This window comes from Raphanus sativus, unplaced genomic scaffold (genome assembly GCF_000801105.2).
Source record: "Raphanus sativus cultivar WK10039 unplaced genomic scaffold, ASM80110v3 Scaffold1799, whole genome shotgun sequence".
Classification (NCBI taxonomy): domain Eukaryota; kingdom Viridiplantae; phylum Streptophyta; class Magnoliopsida; order Brassicales; family Brassicaceae; genus Raphanus; species Raphanus sativus.
The window spans coordinates 1-19,262 of NW_026617108.1; the positions used below are offsets into that span (position 1 = coordinate 1).

At 37.9% G+C, this 19,262-nt stretch overlaps 3 protein-coding genes across 3 annotated transcripts; 2 read left to right on the forward strand and 1 right to left on the reverse strand.

The window, feature by feature from the left end:
• Positions 1-101: 101 nt before the first annotated feature.
• LOC108838558 (uncharacterized) lies at positions 102-3,320 on the reverse strand (the record flags this gene model as incomplete). The annotated part of the gene is made up of 3 exons (XM_056999409.1): positions 2,898-3,320; positions 386-2,837; positions 102-265 (listed from the first exon to the last, which is right to left on the reverse strand). Coding segments are annotated over exons 1-3 (3,039 nt in total), but the record flags the coding sequence as incomplete, so codon positions are not given.
• A 661-nt stretch (positions 3,321-3,981) lies between these two features.
• Positions 3,982-8,829, forward strand: LOC130504783 (cysteine-rich receptor-like protein kinase 38). Its single transcript, XM_056999407.1, has 4 exons — positions 3,982-4,072; positions 4,152-4,389; positions 8,221-8,362; positions 8,448-8,829. Exons 2-4 carry the CDS (start codon positions 4,301-4,303, stop codon positions 8,757-8,759), a joined length of 543 nt encoding a protein of 180 aa, XP_056855387.1. The 5' UTR covers positions 3,982-4,072; positions 4,152-4,300; the 3' UTR covers positions 8,760-8,829.
• Positions 8,830-11,082: 2,253 nt separating this feature from the next.
• LOC108844869 (uncharacterized) lies at positions 11,083-14,347 on the forward strand. Its single transcript, XM_056999406.1, has 7 exons — positions 11,083-11,415; positions 11,496-11,636; positions 11,788-12,299; positions 12,395-12,783; positions 12,948-13,585; positions 13,632-13,762; positions 13,840-14,347. Exons 1-7 carry the CDS (start codon positions 11,083-11,085, stop codon positions 14,345-14,347), a joined length of 2,652 nt encoding a protein of 883 aa, XP_056855386.1.
• The last annotated feature ends 4,915 nt before the right edge of the window (positions 14,348-19,262 follow it).

A 19,262-nucleotide genomic window follows, 5' to 3' on the forward strand; every position in this document is an offset into this window, starting at 1 on the left:
GCGACAATCCAATATTCATCACGTAGTGCTTCAGTGTGTGTCTTAGGTTCTATTGATGAGACGAAACATGCGAACTGCACCATTTCTTTAAAATTGATCACCTTTCCACGCGTTTTTCGTCCTTCTTCAATCCCTCCAATCACATCAGACTTCGAATGATTGCGATGAACTTGCTGAATCACTGGTTGAGGTATTGTCTCTGTGGTAGGACCTTCCTCAATGACTTTAGTAGCAGCTACAGATGTTCCACCTTCTTCCTCTTCATCTGATCCCAAGTCATCACCTACAACCACAGACAAATCATCAAATACAACATTCACTGATTCTTTAATTGATTCTGTTCGCTTGTTGTAGACTCGGTATGCTGAGCTAGATTGTGCATAACCCAGAAAGAATCCTTCATCACTTCTTGAGTCAAACTTCCCAAGGTAGTCCTTGTCATTCAGTATGTAGCACTTGCATCCAAAGACATGAAAGTAACTAAGATTAGGAGTTTTGCCTGTCCACATCTCATATGGTGTCTTTGTTGTCCCTTTTCTGACATACACACGGTTGATTGTGTAACACGCTGTGCTGAGTGCTTCAGCCCAGAACCTCTTGGCTATCTTGTTACCATGAAGCATTGCTCTTCCCATTTCCTGTAGAGTTCTATTCTTTCGTTCAACTACTCCATTCTGCTGAGGTGTCCATGGTGCTGCAAACTGATGAGCTATTCCTCTTGATTCAAGAAAGGTAGTCATGGCGTCATTCTCGAATTCTCCTCCATGATCACTGCGTATCTTCTTGATTCCTCCCTTTTCATTTATGAGTTGAAGTGCCCAGATTTTGAAACTTTCAGACACTTCTGACTTTTCCCTGAGAAAACGAACCCAGGTAAATCTGGTGTAGTCATCCACTAGTACAAACACATACTTCTTTCCTCCAATACTCTCGGTTTGCATAGGGCCCATGAGATCCATGTGAACTAGATCCAATGGTGCCTTTGCCTGAACATCCGGTACCTTCTTGTGTTGTATCTTGACTTGCTTTCCCTCATTGCATGCACCACACACAATCTTGTCATCAATCTTGAGTTTGGGTACTCCTCGAACCAAGTCGTTGCATACAAGATTCGTTAGATTCCTGAAGTTCATATGTCCCAAACGTCTATGCCATAGATCAATATTCCCTTGAGCTGACAAGCACTTAACCTTCTTTTCCCACATGTAACAATTATTGCCAGATCTCACGCCTTGTAGCACTGTTACACCATGTTGATTTATTGCACGGCAATCAATTGCTGAGAAGCACACCGTGAGTCCGTCATCACACAGTTGACTCACGCTGATCAAGTTAGCCTTCAATCCTTTGACAAAGTAGACATTCACCAATTTAGGTACTTCTGAGTTACACGTTGTACCTTTGCCTTGAATGACACCACAGCCTCCATCTCCAAAAGTTACCTTTCCTCCTTTTACTTTTGACACTTTGTCTAGATACTCAATGTTTCCCGTCATGTGTCTTGAACACCCACTGTCGAAGTACCATGGTTCCTCGGATTCAGGATCACTCGCCACTCGTGCCATGTTACATCGAACGGTACTTCTTGGTTCAGTCACTATCTTAGGGTACAAGTCATTTTTCTTCATCCAGCCTCGAGAAGTCTTGCCTATTCTCCAAAACTTGTGTTGTTTCCATACTTGTTTGACCCGTTCCAGATACTTGTAGCAATACCTCTTGTAATGACCAAACTTTCCACAGAAGAAACATCCACTCATCTGAGCTGGAGTAGTTTGTGTCTTGGTTTCTTCAGCATGCGCAAAACCTCCAGATACAAAGCGCGTTGTACCTGTTGAACTACTCTGTCTTCCAGAGTAACCAAGTCCCATCGATGAGCTTTCAGTTCTTCCACAGCTCAGAATCTTGTCAAGTTGCTTGGTTCCCGTGAGCATCTTAATCTTCCGATATTGCTGATCCAATTCAGCTTGAAGATCTGCTGCTTTCTTTCTCTCAGTAAGTAACTCTTCTCTGAGCTCGTCCGCTTGCTTGGACAAAACCAATTTTTCTTTGATTAGATTCACACTTTCCTTGGCCAACTCAGCTTCCCTGTCGAGGTCATCTTTCAACACTTGTACTTCAACTTCCAGTCTTGCCTTCTCTTTAGCCAATGCCAAATTCTCCGTTCCCAGCTTCACTAGCGTCTCTCGAACTTCCTTGTAGCTTTCATCTAAGTCATTTTCTTGCTCAACATCACTCTCAGATCCTGACTCACATTCCACGATTCCTAGAAATGCCACAAAGTTGTTCACTTCCTCTTCACTCTCGCTGTCGGACTCGCTGTCATTGATTCCTATCATGGACTTTTCCGGCTTTCTCCTACCATCCGACTCACATTCAGCTTGAGTGTGTCCATATCCTTTGCAGTTATGGCACTGAATCTCTCTTCTTTTCACTGTGGGACACTCAGTTCGAAAGTGACCATACCCCTTGCATTCATAGCACTTAGCATCATTCTTCCTGTAGTTCTTCTCTGGCTCGGACGTCTTCCTACCTTGGCCAAACTTCTTCTGCCCATTCTCCACTTTTCGTAGAGCTCTATCAAACCTTCTGACCAGAAGACTCACAGGATCATTATCATCCATATGCTCATTTTCAACTGATGCAAGAGCAATTCCTTTTTCCTTCATCCCACCAGACACACCAGCCACTTCCATCTCATGAGCTTGTAACATTCCAACCACTTCATCAAATGTCATCTCGTCAGTGTTACAGGAGACGGTCATAGCTGCTTTGTATGCCATGAACTTAGACGGCAAGCACCTCAGGAACTTCTTCACAAGTTTCTTCTCTTTGTATTTCTTCCCAAGTGTAAGTGCTTCTTGTGCCAGTGAGCTAATCTTTGAACTGAAATCTCCAACAGATTCATTCTCTTCCATCTTTAGCTCTTCAAATCTTGTTGCAAGCATATCCTTTCTAGAACTCTGAACCTTTGAGGTTCCTTCAAAGTGCTTCTGCAGAATATCCCATGCATCCTTTGCTGCCTCGCATCCTTGAATTAGTTCAAATTGCTTCCTTGCTACACTGCAATGTATGACAGTTAGTGCACGAGCATTGAACTTAGCCATCTTGTTCTCATCATCAGTCCAGAGCTCCTCCAGTTTTGGAACATCTGTCCCATCCTCGGCTCTTGCAACAGGTGATTTCCAACCCGATTCCACAGCCTTCCACGCCAATGGGTCAATGCCCTTGATTGTAGCCTTCATGCGCGCCTTCCAGAATCCATAGTTTCCTACTTCAAGGATCACCTTGGAACTTATCACCAACTCGCGATAGCTATCCATCTTACTCCGCAGGATCTACCTGTTTAAATAAACAAAGTACAGATACCCGCTCTGATACCAATTGTTAATGTAAGACAAACAAGCTATGCTATGTAGAACACACAGTAGTACAGGGTTATTCAAATCCAAGAAATACGACTATATTTATTCTTTTAAAAGCTCTTACAACTTCTTATTAAAAGCAATAATTCAAACAAGCTCAAGACAAACCTCGACTTGTTTGCTAGTCAACTCGTTCAGAGATCTAAGACAGTCTCTGAACCACCTAAGCTCTTAACCCCTAGATGCTTTGCTTCTCCTTCTTAGGACGTACAAAAACTCTCTATTGCTAAAAGCTCTCCCTATGTGTTAAACCTTAACACAGTGCCACGGCTTCCTTATATATCTTTGAGGAAGCCCTAGATCTAATCTAACTACCCAATGGAAACTTTCCATTTCTTTTACTTCAGCGAATAAGCCAATCTTCCTTTTTCTCTTTAGATCGATTGCTTCTTCTTCAAGTCTTCCTTTAGTGTCCCTCTTCATTAAATCTTCTTTTAATGCATCGGTCTTGATACATGCTTCTCACGAACCTCCTCTCTGATGTAGTAGTTCATGTCACACTTCATGAACTACTTCAACTCTGCTACAGCATCGTCTTCCCATACACCTTCAGAATCTAGTTAAGCTTCTAGGTTTTTGTAGTGAAGGAGAAGAAGATATTCTTATCTACGAGCATGTGTCTAATTCAAGTCTTGATCACTTCATATTCGGTGAGCCTTTTTCGCCAAGAGATGCTGCATTTTTGGAATTATAAGGTTTTAGTATTGATGCTTCTTTTGAAATATGCAGATGAAGAGAAGCGTGTGCTACTAACATGGAATGTGAGGTACAGAATCATTGAAGGAGTTGCTCGAGGTCTTCTTTATCTACACGAAGATTCTCAGCTAAGGATTATACACCGAGACTTGAAGGCGAGCAACATTCTTTTAGATGCTGAGATGAACCCTAAAGTTTCAGACTTTGGGATGGCGAGGTTATTTAACATGGACCAGACTAAAGGAGTGACAAGGAGGCGCGTTGGAACCTTGTAAGTATAGAACCACCGACAATTTTGATTGAAAATTACAAAATAAAGTCGATTGAAATCAATCATATAAACTACCCGTTGTTTTCCTGCACCTTAACCATATGCAGTGATAATTTTTTTAAAATTTGAATTATATTTAAAATAAAATTTATTAATATTATACATCATATTATTATTTGACCAATATTTAATATAAATTTGATTTAATTAAGCATAAAATTAAGAAAAGATAAATTTTTTTATTTTCAATTAATTTAAGAATATATATGTATATATTTAAAATTCGAATGTTAGATAAATTTTTTTATCTATTTATTTTGGATAAATATATTAAATAAACTTGTATAAAATTACTAAAAATATTCTTATAAAAATTGTATAGTTATTAAAAGTAAAAACTAAACAATATTTCTAAAAAATTGTAGATATCTAAAAGAAACTAATGATATTACGATTAAAAATTTATTATTTTTTAAAAAAGATGTAGAAAAGTTTGAAAATTTTGGTAATAAAAATTGTATAATTATAAAAGTAAAATTAAATTAAAAAAATTCGAAATTTATGCTGCATATTTGAATATATTTATTTTAGTGATGATTTATAAGTTATTATCATATTTTAAGAAGTTTACCAAAAATATAAATCAACATTAAATGTAATGTATGAATTATTGTCATATTTTATAAAGTTTACCAAAAAATATATATTAACAATAAATGTAATTATTCATGTCATATTTAACTATAAGCCATGTCATCAATCTTAGTAAACATGTCATCATTTTTTGTAAAACAAAATTTGTAGAGACGACATGTGGCAAATCTTTCTAGTGTAGAAAAGATAATTTATTAATTTATAGAGTTATGATTCAAGAGAATTTCCTTTTTTAGACTTTTATTTTCTAATAATTCTTTTTAGTGTAGAAAAAGAAAAGAATATTTATTTCATGATATTATTTTGTTTAGAGTTTATAGATTAAAGTTATAACTATTTATTATAGTATGATGAATACATATTATATAATAAATTCACTTTATATTGTAATTCAACAAAACTAAAATAAAATTAGAGATGAAATTCATTTTGAAGAAAATATAAAAAAAAAAAGTTGTATATGTTTATATAAAATTTTTATGTATGGTAATTATTAATTTATGATTTTAATAAGACCATATATATCTAAGAGTTTTTTAAAATATTATTATCTTATTATTTTATCGGATAGTGTCATAGTTTTACGCCGGTCCAATTTAGAACCGGAAAATTAATTAGTTATAGTGTTTATTATTTTCTCTAGTATTAAATTGTAGAGTTTTTACTGTAAATGACATTTTAGGAAATTTTTTTTGTTTTGATATATCTGTCGTTTCCAAAAAAAAGGTAAAAATGACAAAAAGTGACTTCTCTTACCCTCTTATCGAGCTGTTATACTCATGGTATGGAGTGAATTAATTTTAAAAAGTTATATATACAGTAGAACATTTATAATTAATAATGTTGGAAATTTTTAAAATTTTATTAATTTATAGAGATATTAATTTACCAAAAATTATTTTTTTTGATTTTCTCAATTTTCTATTTTTTATTTATAAAATAAAAATATATTGATTTTCCGTATATACAAGTATTAGAAAATTTGAATTTCATATTTTTATTTTATTACTTGGTGTATTTATATTTAATATGACTTATATATGGTTTCTTATATAATTTTACTAAATATTATCAAAATTTTAAAAATGTTAAGTAAAATATAGGTATTTTCATTGTGAATATAAAACCGACAATATAATGTTTAGTTTGTATTTATCAGAAATGTATATATATTGATATATATTAATTTATAATTTTAACGAAAACCATATATTTACATAGAATTTTTTAAAAAATATTATCTTATTATTTTATCGATTTGTGTCATATTTGAACCGGTCCAATTTCGGGACCGGAAAAATTTATTAATTTATAAAGATTATTAATTTATCAAGTTTAATTTATGGAGTTCTACTGTAATAGTCATTGTGCTAATTCCTAAAATTTTGAAAAGTTCTAAAGCAGAAAAGAGGGAGTATTATCCCGTTTCATATTAAGTATCTTTTTAGATTTTTGTTTTCCATTTAAAAGATATATGTTTATGTTTTCAATACATTTGTTTTAAAGTTTTTCTACTTTTAATTTTGATTCTCTTATGTTATTAATTAAAAAAATTAAATAAGATAATGTATTACCTAAAGATAAGATAAAAATTTAATAATTTTTTTAATATGCGTGAAAAACCTAGAAAACATAAAAACGAAACAGAGGGGTATAAACAATAAGGAAAACGTATTAAAACAAGAACTTGAAAAAGATTTCACAAATTAGACTAAACACAAAATCAGGATTTGATCAATTTTCTTAAGTCAATAAGTATGATTTGTATTAGACTTGGATGCTCTATTTCTTACATAGATACTCATGGATGATATGTCATTTAAAAATACAAATTTAGAGATTCTTGATATCTATCTTATTAAAGTAGAAGTACTTTAAGCTTTTGTTTTGGTAATAGGAATAGGAGTCTTTAAAAAAAATTAAATTTTGTTTGGTAACAAAGATAGTAGAGAATTTGTCTTTTCCTTATTAAATGATAGATTTAAGTATTAATGTCTTTTCCTATTTTAATATAAATTTCTTTAATAGAATGAATCTTAACCAAAATAAAATTCTTTTATAGATTTTTTGTTAACATTAAATATTTTTCAATATTTATTAATAAATATAAAATAAAAATCACACAATCAAATCAATTTATATATCATATAAATAAAATATAAAAATTTTATTTATATCTATCTTATTAAAGTAGAAGTACTTTAAGCTTTTGTTTGGTAATAGGGATAGGAGTCTTTAAAAAAAAATTTGTTTGGTAACAAAGATAGTAGAGAATTTTGTCTTTTCCTTATTTTAAATGATAGATTTAAGTATTTAATGTCTTTTCCAAATTTAAATAATAGATTTCTTTAATAGAATAAATCTTAACCCAAATAAATTTCTTTATAGATTTTTTGTAACATTAAATATTTTTCAATATTTTTATAAAAATAATAAAATAAAAATCACACATCAAAATCAATTTATATATCATATAAATAAAATATAAAATATTTTATTATAAATTGTTAGTATAACACTTTTATAATATAAATCCAATTAGTTATAATATTATATTTTATATGATACACTGTGATATATAGACGATTAAAATAACATAATATAATTATTTAAAGTAATAAATAAAATTTTGTTTTAAAATGTTATACTAACAATTATCTAATACATATTAATTTACACATATATATATATAGATATTATCATTAGAATAAAGAAAAAAATTGAAGTGAAAGCAAATATTTATACGGCCACGGGTCAAACTATAGAAATAAACAACAATGGCGTAAGATTCTTTTAACAAATTTATTTTAATTTCAAATATGTTTATATATTTTATTTATTTATAAATTATTTTATTTTTTATTAATAATGCTAAGATTTTGGAATTGAAAAAGTTATGACCCATCTCTATATTATTTTAATCAGGAATTTAAAATTTATATCAAAATATATTTTTTTAACTTTTAATTTTTATTATAACTAAAAATGCTAATTTCCAATCTAAATTTATGTTTAAATATTACAAATATATCATTTATAAATAAAAAACTAAAAACATAAAATAAATACCCGCCCGGTTGGGCGGGTTAAGATCTAGTTAGGATTATCATTAATGTCACTTTATTTCACAGATTGTTGCATTAGATCACCCCTCATGTTACAGTTGTATGATTGCAGGGGCTATATGGCTCCTGAGTACGTTAAGAACGGAAGATTTTCAGCCAAAACAGACGTTTACAGTTTTGGGGTTGTGCTTTTGGAGATGATAACCGGTCAAAGTAATAAGAACTACTTTGAATCCTTGGGGCTACCCGCATATGTAAGAAATAACTATCACTCCTTTTCTTATTTGAAAACACAAATGAGTCTTGAAAAAGTTTATTGATTACTAAGTATATGTATAGGCTTGGAAGTGTTGGGTTGCCGGCGAGGCTGCGAGTATCATTGATCCTGTTTTGAGTAGGACCCCGACAAATGAAATCCTTAGATTCATCCACATTGGTTTGCTGTGCGTTCAAGAGAATGTTACAAAGAGACCAACCATGAGTTTGGTTATTCAATGGCTTGGTAGTGACACTATCGTGATTCCTTTACCTACCATTGCTGCTTTCACCACGACTGAGTTGCATAAAACCGATGCAATGAATCAAGCCAAAGGTGAAGTTGGTACTCTGTCATTGAACAAGTTATCAGTCAGCGAGTTAAGTCCTCGTTGAATCGAAGACCTCTATGTGAACTCATGCATACATGTAATGATTAATCTTTAAAATACATTAAAAGAACATTCTTCTTTATCTAGTAAAAATCCCGTTGTTCATGATCAGTAATCGATCAAATTAGTGTAGTATAGTTTTATAAAATTAACATGGGATATCCCGGATCTATGGAATAATTCAGACTAATCACTGAACGAAGGCGTAAGGGAAGGCGCAGCCTATGGACACTGAGGGACCATACTCTCAGAGCCGGTCCTAGGTTTAAGAAGGTTAGAAGCTAAAAAAAGAATGTGGCCACTTATCAAAACAAAAAAGAGAAGAAAATATGACCTAGCAAAGTTTCGAACCCGAATTGCCCAAATGTAGCTTAATTACTGCATTTTAAACCACTAGGCTAAGGCAGTATTTTGTGAAAAAGTGGCCGGAAATTGTTCTTAAAATTAGCGTCTGGAAGCATGGGCTTCATTGGCTTAGCCCAAGGACTGAATCTGCATACTCTTTGGATATTCAAATAGGTCTTAAGCAATAGATCCATATCTGTGTAATTTGTTAAAAAAAACAGTGAAAGAAAGAGATGAGAGAAAAAGTAAACTCTCTCAGGCACTAAACTCGAAACTGGTTATTACCCAATAATTTCACCACCCACGGTTTACTTTTACCACCCTGTTTTTACCCTTTTTGGCTAAAACCAGTCTGCTCATCCTCTGTGCTGTTTGAATTTATACCCTTCGCGGGTTTATCCTCCGATCCGTTCTCAGTTCTGCGTTTTAACCCGCCGGGTTCTTCCCCCGACCCGGGTCGGAGGGACCGCCGCTGCCGGTTTTCTGCCATCCTTCGCCGTAGAATGGCTTCCTCTGGAGACGTATTCCAACACCTCGACCGGTCTATCTTCAGTTCCGATCTATCTCAACGGATCTAACAAACCTGTACCTACCTCTTCAGTGTCATTACTGCTCCATCTAACTATCAACTACCTCTCTTTGGTCTCCTGCTTAGAATTTATTACAACAGAGTGCGATATAACTCCGTAGTAATAACCTTTGAATTTTGGTTGTTATAACCTATCTCCCGGAAGTTTTTTTCATCCTGCTCATCTCTCTGTCCTCACACTGTTACGATAAGATATGGCTCACCGCTTCTCAAGGTCAGAAAAAGGCAAATGGACCGCAGCTCCGGTGCTGGCGAAGCGTCCTCCCCTCCGCATTCCAGCTAGCAATAATAATGAGCTTATTGCAGCTAATAAGCTGACTCTTATTGGCCGAGTTACAAACCCTATCCTTCAGAGAACTCGTGCTGTAGTTGATTTCTTCCCCCAGATCTGGAACTTAGAGGGTAGAGTGGAAGGAAGAGAACTTGGCCCAGAAAAATTTCAAATGCGCTTCTTATCTGAGGAAGATCTGGAACGAGTTCTTAGTAAAGGTCCCAATCACTACAAAAGATGGATGCTTATCCTCCAGAAATGGGAGCCTATTATCTCAGAAAGCTTCACTTCTAAGATCACCTTTTGGGTAAGAATTCATGACATCCCTCTCCACTTTTGGAATGAGCAGACTATCACTACCATAGGAGAGGATATCGGTCCTATGTCTGGAAAAGTTCTTGAAGAAGCAAAAGTCAGGGTGGAAGTTGATGGTTTCCACCCGCTGATGATGGATATGGAAATTCAGCTACCGTCAGAGGAAATCATTTCTGTGGAGTTTGAATACATCAAAATAGAGAAGCATTGCTTCACATGCTTCTCTCTTCTCCATGAAGAAATTAACTGTCCTATCCGGGATAGAAATGCGCCGCCTCTTAGGATAGGAAGTTGGGTATCACTCAACGGCTGGCTCTCCAACGCATTGAAGCTGATAAAAGAAGACATGATGATCGAAGAGGCTACAAACGCCCAGCCCCTGAAGATAGATTCCACTCTGCTCGCTATGAGGATCAATACTACCAACGTCAATACTCTGATCATAGAGACCTTCCCCTACCTCATAGGGATGCTGCTGCATTGAATCATAGAAGGGATGGAGACAGAGACTCTAATCAACGTCGAACTCTAGAGGCTAAAGACATTCGCTCTTCGGGTGAAACTAACTCCAGAGTGCTATCAAGCGGGGTGGTTATTAGACAGCAGGATATCCAAGTTGATGTCTCTCCCCGTCCCTAGATCATTAGATCGAATGTTATCCGATCCACTGAGTCTCTACTCTCTCACACTCCCTCTCCTCGCAACTTACGTGAAAGACTTCAATACCCAACTGAGAAAGGGTCCTCTGGAAGGTCTTCTGCTGCTAATTCTGCTGAAAGGCGCTCTGCTTTACAACGAGTTGGAGAAATGGACCTGCGCGCTCATATCTCCCCACGGCCTGGATCGAGTTTAAATTCTGATAGGCTCCTGAAGGTGGACATTCAGTATGATGGTGTGGAGAATCAGCAACACTTTAGCCCGGCTTTTAACATAGGCTCCTCGCAGCAGACCCGCATTCCAGCTGTTCTTCGCTTGAGCGATGCAAATGAAGCTGGACCAAGTAATGTTCTGGTCAACACTGCTAAACCTCCTACCTCAAAAGCAGCAGGCAAAAGGAAAGTTACCAAGACTACGCCCAAAACCCCTGCCAGGAGGAACAACAAGGCCGTTTTGCCAGGCATTAAACTCAAGACAACCATGGTCACAAGGGCAATGAACCCCCCCCCCCCCGCGCAAAAAGCAGTGTGTTGATAATAACTCTTTACCTTGTAATAAGGCAGGTAGTAGCGATTCTTCTCGTAACTCCTCTAAGAGAGGTGGCTCGGATTTTCGGCCCCCTCCACCTGCTCTTCCTTAGTGATTATGAGTTGGAATTGTCAAGGGCTGGGAAACCCCTTTACAATTCGTCGTCTACGGGAACTGTATCGTACAAAATCCCCGGACATAATGTTTCTCATGGAAACCAAGAATGATGATGACTTTATCAAAGAGAAGACAAAGGATTTCCATTACTCTCACTACTTCTCCATCCCACCCACTGGTCTTAGTGGTGGTTTGGCTCTTTTATGAAAGGATTCAGTTGATCTGAAAGTACTGGAATCTGTAACCAATCTGATCGATACTGAGGTTACGTTCAAGGGAGCCTCCTCGTTCGTTTCCTTTATTTACGGAGCTCCGGCGGTGGAGAATCGCTCTGCTTTCTGGACAAAGCTCTCACAAGTTGGATTGGGTAGGGATTCCCCGTGGCTTTTATCTGGTGATTTCAATGAGATTCTTGACAATTCCGAAAAGGTTGGAGGCCCCTTACGTTGGGAAGGTTCTTTTACAGCATTCAGGTCTTTTGTCTCCCAAAACGGACTGTGGGATTTAAAACACTCGGGTAATAAGTTGTCGTGGAGAGGCAACAGATATTCTCACTTCATCCGCTCTCGACTTGATCGCTCACTCGTCAACTGCTCTTGGAGTGAACTCTTCCCTATAGGGCGCAGTAGTTACTTGAGGTTTGAGGGGTTTGACCATCGGCCTCTTATCACCTACTTTGGTAAGAGTTTGCCGAAGAGACGCGGGGTGTTCAGATTTAATAGGTCTCTTACTAAAAACCCAGAGATCGAAGGAGTTGTAGAAGAAGCATTGAACCATCTCCCCTCACTTCTGTTATCGATAAGCTGAACTCCTGCAGGAGGAGTATCATCAAATGGGCTAAAGAACAGAATGAGAAGAGTAATGTCATTATAGCAAAGGCGCAAAAGGAACTCGAAACTGCTCTGTCCTCTGCTGTCCCCGATCCCCATCTTATTGATACACTGACTACTACCCTAAGTTCAGCCTACAAAGAAGAGGAACAATTCTGGTTGCAACGTAGCAGAATTCAGTGGCTCAAAGAGGGTGATCGAAATACTGGGTTTTTCCACGCTATAACTAGACAGCGAAGACTGATCAACTCTTTCTCTGTTATAGAGAATAAACATGGTAATGAAGTTCATGATGAGGCACAGATTGCGACTGTGTCATTGCTGAGTACTTTCAGGAGATCTTCACCACCACAAGCGAGAATGACTTCTCTGCATTGTCTGCTATTCTATCCCGGAAAGTCACTGATGAGATGAACGAGTTCTTAACCACCATTCCAAGCGATTTGGAGATACATCAAGCAGTACTGTAGATCAATGGAGGAAAAGCCCCCGGACCCGACGGGTTCTCGACTAAGTTTTATCAGGCATATTGGCACATAGTTTCGGAGGATGTGTGCCGGGATATTAAGCAGTTCTTCATCTCTGATACGCTTCACCCGCAGCAAAACGAGACGCATATCCGCCTTATTCCTAAGATCACCGGACCACGCTCTGTCTCTGACTATAGGCCCATTGCTCTGTGCTCCACTCATTATAAGATTATTGCAAAAATCTTATCTAAGAGGCTCAGACCACTGCTGCCAAACCTCATCTCCACCTCACAGTCAGCGTTCGTTGCAGGAAGGGCGATAGGCGATAACGTGTTGATCACTCATGAGACATTGCACTTCCTACGAACCTCGGAGGCAAAGAAACGATGTGCCATGGCGGTAAAGACGGATATGAGCAAGGCCTACGATCGTCTCGAGTGGGGATTCATCGAGGCGAATCTTTCTCACATGGGGTTCGCGGAGCGATGGATTAATTGGGTAATGAGTTGCATTAAGACGGTCTCGTACTCTTTCTTGATTAATGGATCCCCACAAGGCATTGTTATACCATCCCGTGGAATACGGCAAGGCGATCCTTTATCACCTTATATCTTCATCCTTTGTACGCAAGTTCTCTCCTCTCTTTGTGATCACGCTATGGAGGATGGATCTTTGTCTGGAGTTAGAGTTTCGAGACACAGTCCGGCTGTGAATCACCTTTTTTTTTGCTGACGATACAATGTTTTTCTGCAAGTCAAACCCGGCTACCGTCTCCACACTTGCAGCGATCCTGACCCAATATGAGACCTTGTCGGGACAGAAGATAAACTTTGCCAAATCCACTATCACCTTCTCAGCCAGAACTCCTCCGGAAGTGAAAATAGAGTAAAACAGGCGCTATCAATTGAAGCGGAAGGCGGTATTGGAAAGTACTTGGGCATACCCGAACTTTTTGGGCGTAGGAAGAGAGATATTTTTGCCTCCATTGTGGACAGAGTCCGGCAGAAAGCATTCAGTTGGACATCGCGGTTCTTATCCGGTGCTGGCAAGCAGGTTCTCCTCAAGGCTGTTCTTGCCGCAATGCCGTGCTATGCTATGTCGTGCTTTAAGATCCCACTATCATTGTGTAAACAGATCCAATCGGTTCTTACACGTTTCTGGTGGGATGCGAACCCGGAGAAGAGGAAAATGTGTTGGGTTGCTTGGGATACTCTAATCCTTCCGAAACATGCTGGCGGTCTAGGCTTTCGCGATATTGAGACATTCAATGATGCATTACTAGAAAAGATAGGATGGAGGTTACTCAAAGACCCGACATCTCTTGTGGCTCGGGTTTTACTTGGTAAGTATGCTTGGAATTCATCGTTTATGGACTGCAAGTCTCCGGCAGTGGCGTCCCATGGGTGGAGGAGTATTTTGGTAGGAAGAGAGCTTCTGCGGAAAGGACTCGGATGGATAGTTGGGAATTGAGAGAACGTTAGAGTCTGGCAAGACCCGTGGTTGAGCTGCGAAAAACCCCTTGTACCTATTGGCCCACCGTCTGTCTGCTCTATGGATCTTAGGGTCAGTGACCTGCGCTGTCCCCTCACTAATCAATGGGAATTGGATAAGATAAGAGAGTATCTCCCGCAGTATGAGAGTCAGATTTTGAGGATCTTCACCAGTTCTGCTCCTTCTTCTGATCATTTGGCGTGGTTGTGTGATAAGTCTGGCCGCTATAATACTCGATCAGGATATAGCGTGGGAATGATGAATGCTGTAAACTCCCCTATCATGCAACCTCTAGACTGGATGAAGACTGTGTGGAATGTTAAAACGGCTCCTAAAATCAAGGACTTCCTGTGGAGATTGGCGAGGAAGGCTATCCCTGTTAGTGAGAACTTGGCTACGAGAGGCGTTGCATCTTTCCCGTGTAAACTTGTAATGGGTTGGAGGACGATCTCCATGTCTTTCTACATTGTCCAATGGCGCTACAAGTGTGGGAACTCCTATCTATGGAGAGCGGAGTACTCATTGCTTCCACCTCCATTTACGAGCTCATGTCCTCCCTGCTTACAATCCAAAACCTTCCTCCTTATGGTGTGATAATACCATTGTGGCCTTGGGTGTTGTGGAACTTATGGAAGGCCAGAAATCATCTCTGTTTTGAGAACAGGAAATTCTCTGCCATAGAGATTGTTACCAAAGCAATTCGAGACGCTATGGAATGGCAAAAGACGCAGTTGGTAGACAATCCTCAGAGTGCTGATAATGTTCACCGACGCCAACTACTGCCGGCGCTCCCGAGTTCTGCTACTCCCAAGTGTTATGTTGATGCGGCGTGGGATGCCAGAACCGAAGCATGCGGGCTGGGGGGGAGTCTTCAGTGGACCTCCATCCTTTGATCGTCTCCCTCATTTGTCCGAATCCCGGACCCTAGTTTCTTCTGCATTGATGGCTGAGGCCCTCGCAGTTCGTTTGGCGGTCATGAAGACTGCGTTTTCAAACATGAAATCCTTGGTGATTCTCTCTGACTCTCTCTCTCTCATCACTCTGCTGAAAGGGAAGGACTCAAGACCAGAATTGTTTGGAATTCTGTTTGATATTTATCACTTCATTCCCTACTTTGATGCTATTTCCTTTTGTTATATCCCTCGCTTTCAAAACACTGAGGCCGATGGTGTTGCTAAATCTGCTCTAGTTTCTGTTATTGCTTCATTCTCCATTTCAGGAGTGTAAAACATTTTAGTTTGAATGAAAGTTCTTGTTGCTCAAAAAAAAGATCCATATTTGTGTGACCACAATGATAAAGTATAGTGGGGTAATTTCGAACATAAATTACTTATCAGTTCAAAGCATTCCTACCATCAGAGCACCATCGGTTAGTATAGTATAGTTGATAATGATACATAGGTATTTATTACTTTTTAGAGTAGCTAGTTACAGTCAGGAGTGTTAGTTTTTCTCTCTGGTTCAATAATCGAGACAACGTCGCCGCTGCTGCTTCTTGACGCCGGCAAGGCCTCTGGTCGCCGGCGTCGGGAGACTTGCTACATCTTTCTCATGGGTTTTCTCGCTCCAAGTCAAAGCTCTCGTCTTGTTTCTTGCTTCGCACTTACTCAATCAGTTTCTCTGGATCTGGTGTCGTCGATATTGGAGAAGATCTTCGTGGTCTCTGCTCCGGTTTTCAAGACCACTGGAACTGCATCGTTAATCGGGGTCTCTCGGAAAAGCTGTACACGGTTCACCTTTCACCTCCTTCCTTACTCTGAGCCCGGACTTCACATGCGCTCCAGATCTGAGAGGTCCTCCGTGGGATGTTCCGGATCTGAGCAGGATAAAGCTCAAAACTTAGCCATAAAGAGCATCTCAGGCCACCGCGGTGCATCATCTTCGAGTTATAAACGGGGTTCCGTTTCTCTTCTCGGTGGTTGCTCAACCCCCAACACTCCAATCATCACAGCCTTCTCTCCTCCATCTTGCGCCACCGACGAAGTGTACCTTCACGTTGCCGCACGCACTCTCCGTTCCAGCTCCGCCTCCCATCCTGGATCTAGGGTTTCTCCAGCCAGGCTGGTTGTTAATGGGCCAAATTTCAATTGTTTGTGGGCATGGCCCAGTACCACTAAGGAAGAAAGCGGTCATTTGCTTAGTCAATCAATACCCACTGGTTTGATTAGTTTGGCTAGTTTAAAGATTTCTAAGGGTTTCCTTGGGATCTATGTTATGCGCGTATTGCTATATCAATCTTATAGGATGAATTGTTCGGTGGTTTTACCGACTTTGCTACCGGTACTATCATCCTCTTCTACAAAGGAGAGAATCTTATTACCATGCCTCTTTTCTGTGAAAGGAGATGATTCCTCGGTTATTTTACCGAGAGTTTGCTTCAACTTACTCACCGGTTTGTCACTTTGCATAGCGGTCTGTACGGGATCTGAAGGTGCAAACGAGAAGACTACTTCGGTTCTTCTCGTTGGTGAGAGTTGGCTTTCAACATCACAATATAAGGTGACTAAATCCCAGCTGTATGACTTTGTCGTACATGCTTCCTCGACGCATCCAAGCTTTGGCTTGAATTCGCTGTCATCTTCTGATGAAGACTTATTATGTTTAATCTTAATTGCTGTTGTGGCTTATGTTTATTTTCCAAGAAGATGTCTAATTCTCTCTGGTTATTGTAGTTTTTCAAGTTGATTTAATGAAAGAAAGTTTGTGTTCAAAAAAAAAGAAGATACATAGGTATTTATTTTTAAAAATTTTGTTTGAAAATTATCTAAGAAATTAATTCATAACGATGCTTACCCATTTATTTGCGACGATCATTTTTGCTTTTCGAATCCCTATCATTTATGTCGGAAATTAATATATTTTTATTTATATTAATTGTTTAACTAGATAATAAACTCATAAAATAAACGAAATATAAAATCCTATCTTAGATTGTTATGAAGTTATATAAGGAGATCAATCACAACTAATGGAAGATGTTCTTCATTAGTAAATAAGTAATGAATATACATATAAATGTATGGAATAAACAAACTAATTGGATGTTTCTTGTAAAAACAATGCCAACAATTTGTAAGAGATGATAGGAATGTAGTGGCAATTTTCTAAGACAAAATTTAACCATTAGTATAGATTATAAATTTCTTAGATTCCTCTCTTGCAGTCAACTTCGGACCTCGTTTACTACACCTTTGGGGAACAAAAAAAAAATTAATAGAAAAATTACCTAGGATAATTTTAAAATTTTAAGAGTTGTTATGATAACTCTTTAACTTTACTACCCAAAGTAATCGTTTTCATGTTTTAAATTATTAAAAAAAATTGGACTTGGAAAAGTTCCAAATCTTCTAGATTTGAAACTTACTACTTAGATTTATCCATCTGCGTGGTTAGATAGCCTGGGTATCTAATTTCCAAATAGAACAACCAACTCCTTGAAAATTAGTTTGGATTTCGACCTGAAACACCTTGAATTTGTCAAAAAAGATATAACAAATTTTGTGTCGGTTTAAAGTATTATTTTAGTTCGGTTAGCATTCAGTTCTTTTCCATTTGGTTTATATTTCCCACTTCCAGAGTTCTAGCCTTCATATGCATTGTCTCAATCACCTGAACTAATGGTCGATAAGACATTACAGCTGCAGCATTCATCTTCTTACCGATCCCAGCTCTCTTCGAACAGACATGTCCAATGACCATCAACGTCATCTGCATGTTCACATCTGAAATCTTCGTCAATGTACATGTTACCCTTTCGATACGGGCCATACAGCTGTCGCTAATTATCTCCCTTTGAATACAGTTTTGTCAGTTTTCTTCTGGAAATTAACGTAATATAAAAGTTGGAACCAACTAGGTTGGGGGTAGCATGTGGAATAACTCGTGGGTGAGTCTTGCTTATCTAATGTGAGATTCAATGCCACTAAGCTGCATGCTAAACACTATATTTATGTGGCGAGGCAATTTCCCCGCACCGTGATATGTTCATATCAAATATAACGGAAAATGTAATATATATTAAAAACAAGCACAAAGAAACAAACTTCGACCCTTCGTTAACGTTTAATCTTTCAACCGCTAGACCATCATAAATTGGTTTGAACATTCAGTTTTTATGTACATTCAGTTGTCTATGTACAAATTTAATTTATTTTTGTACTGTCATATATGTACTTAAAATAATGTCATATTTATCTTATGCATTAATATTAAATTTGTACCATTTTCATATTGGGATTGACTTCCAAGTGAAAGCAGGCGTTTTACTGTTTTAGTTTAGGTAAAAGAATGATGCTGTCGTTTCTCTCAAACCCACCTTCCACGTGGTAAGAAACCAATTGTCTAAAAATAGTCTGAAAGCAACTTCAAGAAAAACTGGAAAAAAAAATCAATGTAGATTGCTTGGTTTTATTATCCTCACATACAATGACTACTGAAGACTTTCGACACTGGAAACAATATTTTCCCGATATTTATGATGTAACTTTTCTAAAAAAGTCTTTCATATATTTTTATTATGTAACGTGTTTGATCAGGTAAAATAAAGAATGCATGTACTCCTCTGAATCTAAAATAAAGAATGCATGTACTCCTCAGAGGAGGATGATTGCTTCTTGTGGAAATTTGGTAATGACCCCCAAAACCACCTTTTCTAACTCTCTTATGTGGGCTCACTTGTTTGATAACCTCCCGGAGGTACCATGGCATTAGTCTGTGTGGTTCAAGGGGAGAATCCCAAAACACGCCTTCCTTACTTGGTTGGTGACTCTGGATCGATTGTCTACACGGGACAGAATGAGACGTTTGGGGGGTTTCCATTTCTCCGTTATGTCCTCTGTGTAACTCTGAGAATGAGATCCGTCAACATTTGTTTTTGAGTGCGGTTTCAGTAAGG